Source organism: Centroberyx affinis, unplaced genomic scaffold (assembly GCF_046629955.1).
Source record: "Centroberyx affinis isolate AG114_WGS23_722 - 3 ecotype Tasmania unplaced genomic scaffold, CSIRO-AGI_Caff_v1 ptg004549l_1, whole genome shotgun sequence".
NCBI lineage: Eukaryota > Metazoa > Chordata > Actinopteri > Beryciformes > Berycidae > Centroberyx > Centroberyx affinis.
In genome coordinates this window covers 26,588-35,000 of record NW_027282179.1, presented here as the reverse complement: position 1 = coordinate 35,000, position 8,413 = coordinate 26,588, and the positions used below count along the sequence as shown (strand labels likewise).

The 8,413-nt window shown below is 40.2% G+C and overlaps 1 protein-coding gene across 1 annotated transcript in view; it reads left to right on the top strand.

Moving 5' to 3' along the window:
* Window positions 1–7,936, top strand: part of LOC139665372 (receptor-type tyrosine-protein phosphatase N2-like) — a gene marked incomplete at its 3' end in the record, with an annotated part of 52,077 nt that extends 44,141 nt beyond the window's left edge. Inside the window, exon 9 of the mRNA XM_071544371.1 lies at window positions 7,857–7,936. Coding sequence (XP_071400472.1) covers window positions 7,857–7,936 — 80 coding nt within the window. The remainder of the gene's footprint in view (window positions 1–7,856) is intronic.
* Between the last annotated feature and the right edge of the window lie 477 nt (window positions 7,937–8,413).

Here is an 8,413-nt window from a genome sequence, read left to right as displayed (position 1 = left end):
GTGTAATGCTGTACACTCGTCGGTATCGAATTTGTCAATTAGATTCAATTGATCAGTCAATCCGTCAGTGGGGCTCCCAGGCCAGCCGGCGTTGTTTTCTGGCAGAAAAGTAAGCTTAAGCAAACTTGGTCTTTGTCTTGTATAGCTGGTGTTAAGTGGATTCTGCATTTAACCCGCATCAGTTTTGACGAGGAACTCACATTTGCAGAAAACTCAAAGAAAATCCAACAGAGACTGTGTGAGGCAGCTAAACTCCCAACAGCTCTTTACAGTGTTTTTACTGAGAGTATATTATCTTTTTCTTTGACCATATGGTTTACAGTTATCAGTCTGAAGGACAGAATTAGTTATATTGTCAGCATGCGCTCCAGAATCACCGGATCGCCTCAGAGGAGTCTCCGAGCGTTTCGCTGTCAGCGGCCCGGGAAATATTACATGACAAGTCACACATACTGCAGGGAATTCAAGCTCCGGTCATCAGGTCGGGGGTTTCTGCTGCTCCAGTCTGAGACACATCTGAGGACAAATACCTTTGAAACAGAAGCAATCAACATTTTAAATAGGAATTGTGAGGTTTCTAACACTGGACAATTGTAAATGTTATAATTTCAGCTGTATGCATTTGACCTCTGCCTGCGCTCTGCACTTTAAGAGCACAGATACACAACTAATCTGGTAATCTGTCCAGTTTTGTCTCTTTTTGTTATGTGAAATGTTTATTCTCTGTCTTGACTTTAATGTCTGTTTGTACCTTTTTTAATTGCGGCCTCCTTTAAACTGTGAAATCTGTAGACTCACACACACTGCCTTCACTTACAAGACTTTTATTTAAAGACACGTTTCGGTCAAGTGACCTTCGTCAGGTATCTGAGGTCACTTGACCGAAATGTGAAGACTGTTTGTCCTCCTCCTCCTCCGACGCACCTGGTTGTGCAAATATCACCTTTTTATAATAATAATAATAATAATAAACTTTACTTATAGAGCACTTTTTTTTAACACAAGTTACAAAGTGCTTTACAGGATTAAAACAAATTACATTAAAATGAAATGAGAGTAAAAGAGAAACCACACAATTTAAAAGAGCAATAAGTAACTATAACTATAACTAATAACTAGTAACAGAGGGATAACGGAGTAAAACCATTCAAATTTAAAAAAAATAAAAGAATCAACACAATTTAAAAGAGCACAGGCCTTAAATTGCCCCATGTGGGATTGACCTGAAATGAAAGTGCTGTGTAGAGTGGTAGACATTCAAATCTCTTTCCCTCCCTCCTTCTCATGCTTTTCTCCTGTCTCTATCTTGCATTAGTTTTTTTATACAGACTAGAAACCATTGCGAAAACTCCCAATCCATGTATTTATCCTGCAGGCAGCCCTTTCTTAAATGTAGAAACAAATTAGATAACACAAAACTTCAGTGTCTCTCAACAAAGTAGTCACTTAGTCTTCGCAACTTCCAGCCACTGAACAGACAGCAAAACTTCATTTTTTTTTTTGCTAACCAGTTCCTCTAGGGGATGGAGCCTAAGTGCGGCAGTAGCCTGCAGCAAATAAAAATAAATAAATAAAAAAAAGTTGAACTTCCACAATGCAATGGCAGCATATGAATCATCAGACTGAGCCTACACACTGTACCAGGACACAAACAAACCTGTGTTTGAGTGAGTCATATCCCGGCGTTTCATTTGGAACAATTCGATAATGATTAGATAATACTGACGACGGGCGCTTCGAGCGGAGCGGCCCTGAAAGTGTTTTTAGCCGGCCTGTAGCGGCCCGGTAGTGGTGGAGGGCGAGCGGCGAGGCCCGGCGGGGCGGGGAGGGAGGGAGGGAGGGAGGGAGGGAGGGAAGCGTCGATGTGGGTGGCTCCGCACAGGGGACCTTTTGACTGGAGCCGTCCGCCGAATAATGGCGGCTGTTGCGTAACCGCCACTGACTGTAGACTGGAGATTTTTTTTTTTTTTTTTTTTTAAACGGGAAGGTTGAGGTGACGTAATGTCTGTGTCTGAGCAGCAGAGAGAGGGGCCGACATATCAAAGAGCCGCCACTAGGAGGAGAGAGCGGGCCTGGACTGGCAGGGGCTGGCTGCTGAGGAGCGTTTGGAGGGAATGTGGAGAGGAAGATGTAGAAATATTACTAATGCTGTGATTTGAGGATGTACACTACCAGTCAGAAGTTTGGACACACCACACTTTTCTTTACTGTTACTGTTTTTCCACATTTTAGAATAACAGTAAAGACGTCAAAACTGTGAAATAACACAAGTGGAATTATGCAGTGACCAAAAAAAAGTGTTAAATCAAAACTATCTTATATTTTAGATTCTTTAAAGTAGCCGCCCTTTGCCTTGATGGAAAGGCAAAAAGGCTTTGGAAAGAAATTCACACATAGGATCAACTTCACTGTTTATATTTGTCTAAGAAACACATTTCAAGCATTTAAGCAGAAGCCTTTAGATCAAAATGGCTTTGAGAGAATGAAAAACATAGAACATTCAGTCAGGTGGGTCCAGACTGTTTACTGATAGTGTGTTTGTTCCTTACAGATCACTATATTGTCCACTTTGATTTGAGGAAGGGAAACAGATGATTATGTGAGCTTCATCATTCAGTATCTCTAGAATATAGAGGATTCGGTCTGTGAGAGTGTTGTCATTGTATGTTATGTTATATCTTTTAAGAAGTGGCAGATATTCTTTCATTTTTCTGCTGTCAATCATAATGTCAGAGTAGTTGTCACTTTTTTTCAGATGATGGCTTCATCATTTTGGTACAAAGCACATCATATATTAATACACTACCAGTCGACAGTCTGGACACACCTGATTGAATGTTCTATGTTTTTCATTCTCTTAAAGCCATTTTGATCTAAAGGCTTCTGCTTAAACGCTTGAAATGTGTTTCTTAGACTAGTGATTCTCAACCTTTTTCATATCAAGGATCCTAATTTAGTCCACATTAGGGCCACAGACCCCCATTTGATGAGATTGTGTCTCTCAGACCCAAATCTGACGATATCTTTTATTGTCAGATATGATTTTGTCCAGCATTCCATAACTATCTGTATTGTAGGTAGAAAGATAACAGAGAAACTATGATCAAAACAGTCATTCTTCTACATTTTCTAATTGTGTTAACTTCTTGTAAATGAAATAATGGAGAAGTTTAACAATTCATCCATTTGCTGGGGACCCCCTGGAACCCCCTCAAGGACCCCTGGTGGTCCCCGGACCCCACGTTGAAAAACTTTGTCTTAGACAAATATAAATAGTGAAGTTCCTATGTATGAATTTCTTTCCAAAGGCGGCTACTTTAAAGAATCTAAAATATAAGATAGTTTTGATTTGTTTAACACTTTTTTTGGTCGCTGCATAATTCCATTTGTGTTATTTCACAGTTTTTATGTCTTTGCTGTTATTCTAAGATGTGGAATATAGTAATAATGAAGAAAAATGTGTGTGTCCAAACTGGTAGTGTATATATTACTATATTACTACTGTTGGACGAAAACCTCCTATGTCCAAAATGTCATAAAAGTATTTTTTTCTTTTGCAGCTCGATGACAAGGCATTTCTGACATTCTCCACTGTGCTTTGAATCGGTTCCATAAGTTATTTAGGAGGTTCAAAGTCAATACGGTGTCTTTGTGTAAGAGCCGGCCCTGGGTGGCAGAGGCGAACAGATGGATATGTGATCAACTCAACGTGAGTGATTCTCCCTCTTCATCACACAGAGGCTTTTGCCGGCGCCGGCTGATGAATCGCCTCATAGATGTGACAAATATATCGGGCTTTCGTCCCTCGGAGGAGCGCGGAAATAACGGTCAGAAAAAAAATGAGCCGGCACATCGTGTGGAATTCCTCGGGAAGGCCGGGGGAGAGAGGCCTTTTTCTAGATGTTGTTTTTGTAAATTCAGTTTGGCTGCTCAGTTTATTGTATCTTAAATGTTTGAATAAGACATTATATAGAATAGAATAGAATAATATGTGGAATACAGTAGGTACAGTATAGATCAGTGGTTCTCAACCTTTTTTATATCAAGGACCCCCAGTGTAGTCCACATTAGAGCCACAGACCCCCATTTGATGAGATTTTGTCTCTCAGACCCAAATCTGAGAATATTTTTATTGTCAGATATGATTTTGTCCAGAATCCCATGACTATCTGTATTGTAGGTAGAGAGATAACAATGAAACTATGACTAAAATAGTCATTCTTCTACATTCTCTATTTGTGTTAACTTCTTCTAAATGAAATAATGCTGAAGTTTAACAATTCATCAAGTTGCTGGGGACCCCCTGGAACCCCCTCAAGAACCCCTGGTGGTCCCCGGACCCCACGCTGAGAACCACTGGTATAGAATACAGCAGTATATAGGGGAATTCCTAACAAAAACCAAACAAGTAAAGCTCTTTCTAGCTTTGCTTCAAATCCAAGTAATTTGCTTTACCCCCTAGTTTCTCTAATTGGTTTGCTTAACTTGCATCTTAAATGTTAGAATAGTATAAGAGAGAGTATAAGATGAGAGTCACAGAAGAAACTGATAAACTATGATTTTGGTGATTTTTACTTGAACTTTTCCAGACAGATCAAATTCCCAGACCGCAGGCCCATGAAACTTATTCAGAATCTGTGATAACAACTTAAAAAATGTGTGGCTGTGAATGTGAAATGAAGGCTGCTTATCTAAAATTTTTTTTGAAAAGCCGACGTTTCACCTGACAGTAGGTGCAACAGGACAGAGACCCGTGGGATTAAATTAGAAACCTGGTCATGCTGGTCAGAAAAAATGAGCCGACACAGTCCCAAGGAATTCCTCAGAAAGGCTTTTTAACATGGTATTATATTTGTAAATCACAGCTATTTGGCTGCTGAATTTATTGTAGCTTAATTATTAGAATGGGCCAGTATGTGGAATAGGTGCAGTATAGAATAGGACAGTATTGGGAAAAAGATATAGTATGGATCAAGATAGTATGAAGTGGAATCCCTCACAAAAGCCGCAAAAGAAAGGATTTTTTGGGGGGAAATTTTGGAGGCATTTTGCTGCTTAGTTTATTGTATCTTTTAATTGTTCGACTAGTATAACCGTATTCCTATTTTTTCCTGTTTTTGCATGAACTGAAGAGCCAGTTCCCCGACCCCATCGAAACCCATGCTAACATTTAAAAAATGTGTTGTCTGTCAATGTGAAACAAGTTGAACTTCTTCTAAAGGCCTGTGGTCGTCCACGATGAAACCATCTCGCAGGTCTCCTCATTACAAATACCTTTGTGTTTTTACTGACAACTCATTAACCTGGAACACCCATGTGGACGGTCTCTGTAGCAGATTACGACTGCACTTCCTGCGTCGATTTATGCCTACCATACACTAGAAGAGTTTGAAAATACTTTGAAAAGAGAAAGGGAGAGAGGGAGCACTGCAGCCAGATTTATATGTTTGAAGCTAGCGATCTTTAGCTGAAATGTACGGTTAGCTCGTAGGCTAATAGCAAACATTACAGTAGCTAACGTTAGCTTGCAAGTAGCCCCGTTCGGGACAGTGGTTAGCTAGCTAGCTATAGCATATAGCATACTCACTGGGGATTTCGAGGGCTACAGCAATTTCTGTCCACTTTTTTTCCTTTGGAGAGAGCGCAACTATTGGTTGTTGACAATGTTCACGTCATTGAACTTCACTATTTGCATGAGCCAAGACTAAAGACTTCCGATAATATTAAACATGTTTGATTTTATCGGAACGTCAAGACGAGAAAAAGACTGACTTAAGACAGCTGGGACTGAGTTTTCTGACCAGCTTACACCAAACGATGGAGATGACGGGAGCGCGCCACAACTCCAGCAAAACTCTCATGATTTTATTCCGACATTGGAAATTTGTCTGCGAAATTTGTATGCGACAGTATGCGACGTTTGGTGTAAGGTCGCCATTAGAGTTCATGGTGTTGATCAAAAATTTATGTTAGTCTTTTATCAGGCAGTCTTAGAGAGCCTTATCAGATACGGCATCACAGCTTGGTTTGCTAACCTCTAAAGTCAACTAAAGTCCAAACTGGTTCGACTGATGCGGACTGCATGGAAGACTCTAGGGGTTAGACAGCATCCGTCCTTGTAGTTGACTTACGAACAGGCTGCTCTAAGGCAAGCCGATAGGAGAGTTACTGACCCATCCCATGTTCCACACACTGAGTATCAGCTACTGCAAGCTGGGAGGAGGTTCAGAGCAAGGTTATTATAGTTTTGCATTTTTCATTAGTTTTTATTTTTATTTCGTTTTGACTTTTTGTTTTCAATTTCAGTTTAGTTTTAATTCGTTTTTAAAGCGGGTTTGCTAGTTTAGTTTACTTTTTATTTTTTGAAAATGCTCAGTTTTAGTTTAGTTTTTATTAGTTTCAGTGTTAGTTTTAGTCTTTTTTGTAATATGGGGTATTTGTCAGGGGCGAGATTCAAAAATTCAAAATACTAGGCTTATGTATGAAATAAATTGACAAAGACGAAAATTACAGACATTTTCTCTATAATTTTAGTTTATTTTAGTTAGTTTTTGAAACACACAATACAGTTTCAGTTAGTAACCTTGGTTCAGAGTCCCTTGCTGCAGATTAAATAGATTTAAAAATTATTTTATCCCTGTGTCAATAAAACTTTTAAATAGCGGCAGATAAGAAAAGGACGACGCCAAGATGGACACTGGAGATTTGTGCAGATCTTTGCTTTTATTGATGTGTTTCTTTCTTCTGTTTGTCTATAGGTGCTTTTAGGAACCTTGCTGTATGTTTTTATTTACTAACATCTTTGTATGTTTTTTGTATGCAGAATGTTTTGTCTTTCACGGCTGCAGCATGGGTGAAAGCCCAAGCCAAATTTTCCACTTTGTGGGACAATAAAGCTAATCTTGAATCTTGAATCTTAAATTCCCGAAACCATTTTGTAGGTTTTCTCATGCCAGCAGCACTGGGACAGGACCCGTGCCATTATATATATATATATATATATAGTCACAGTATTGTTAATAATCACGTCCTGTGGGTGTGTACAGGAGGAGGAGCGGCCGATAAATCTTCAGTCTGAATAAGGAGAGGAAAAACAAAAGGTTAATAATCAGACCGGGAGCCTCTGACCACCCAGCCTCTCTCTGTCTCTCCTTCACTTCTGTCAATTCTTCAATTCAAGCTGCTTTATTGGCGTGAATGTTAGATGAGCAGCGTTGCCAAAGCAGCTAAAGACAATTGAATGAAACTAATAAAAATAAATAACTGTCTCTCTCTGTTTTCCTGTCTCTCTCTCCCTGTCTGTGTTTCTCTCTGTCTCTGCTCTCTCTATCGATTGACACCAACTTACCTCGTGTCGATCTGCGTCTCTGTCGACATACGTACATTTTGTCGAAATGCAACATGAATGCGTTTTTTTTTTTTTATCCCAAACGAGAGCGCGCACACTCGTTTATTGGAGAATCACGAATCGTCCTCGACCCTCTTCCCTTCTCCTCCCCTCCCTTCTCTTCGTTTTCCCAGCTCGCTTAAAATGCCGGCGGCCGCATTACATTGAGATTCAAGAGGTTATCTGGCGATGGTGATGGGGATTGCAACAGCCGAAAGGATTGCCACAGGTTAAAGCTTTTTTTTTTTTTTTTTTTAAAGCTCCGCGTATGGCTCGGCTTTAATGAGCAAAACTCTTCTTTTAAAATTTTTTTTCTCTCCTCTTCTGTCTTTGCTCTCTCTTTTTTTTTTCCAGGCAAGAGAGCTGCAAAAACAATACCTCCACCGCCATGGAAAATAGATTCTGAAGATGCCTTTTGTAAAGTTTCTAACCGTGTGTGTGTGTGTGTGTGTGTGTGTGTTTTTTACAGAGTGGTGGGCCCCGCTGTGACCTTCAAAGTGCGCCCCAACCCTCAGAACGTCACCACAGCAGATGTGGCCAACGTAGCTGGTAGGTTCTCCTCGGCTGAATAATGTTGCCTTTATACTGACAGAGAAAAAGACAGGCCATTATCGCCGGCTCTCCGCTGCACCTGTGGCCCCGGATGAACATTTTTCAAAACTGCCGCCCAACATATGACTGCTCACTAATGTGCTTTTTCCCCACTGTGCACGGTGTGGGTTTCTGTCATGGTTTGGTCTGGGTTGGCATGGGTATCATAGAGAGTCTAAGCCCCTGCGACTTTCTTGACTTGCAAAATTATCTTTTAAATTGACAAAACATCATATGTGTAATTCATGGCACAATTCAAACGGGATCAAACAATTATTTGTCTCTCGCTGTTGACTACCCTACAGGCTCTTATAGAAGTATTTGGTACTAGCCCAGTTTCAAACTGTAAAAAAACAGATGGAGTAGTGAGTGTGATGTCACCCACAGTCGGCATGTTGACATTTTTTGGAGCCGGAGCAGTCAGAGAGAGGCAAA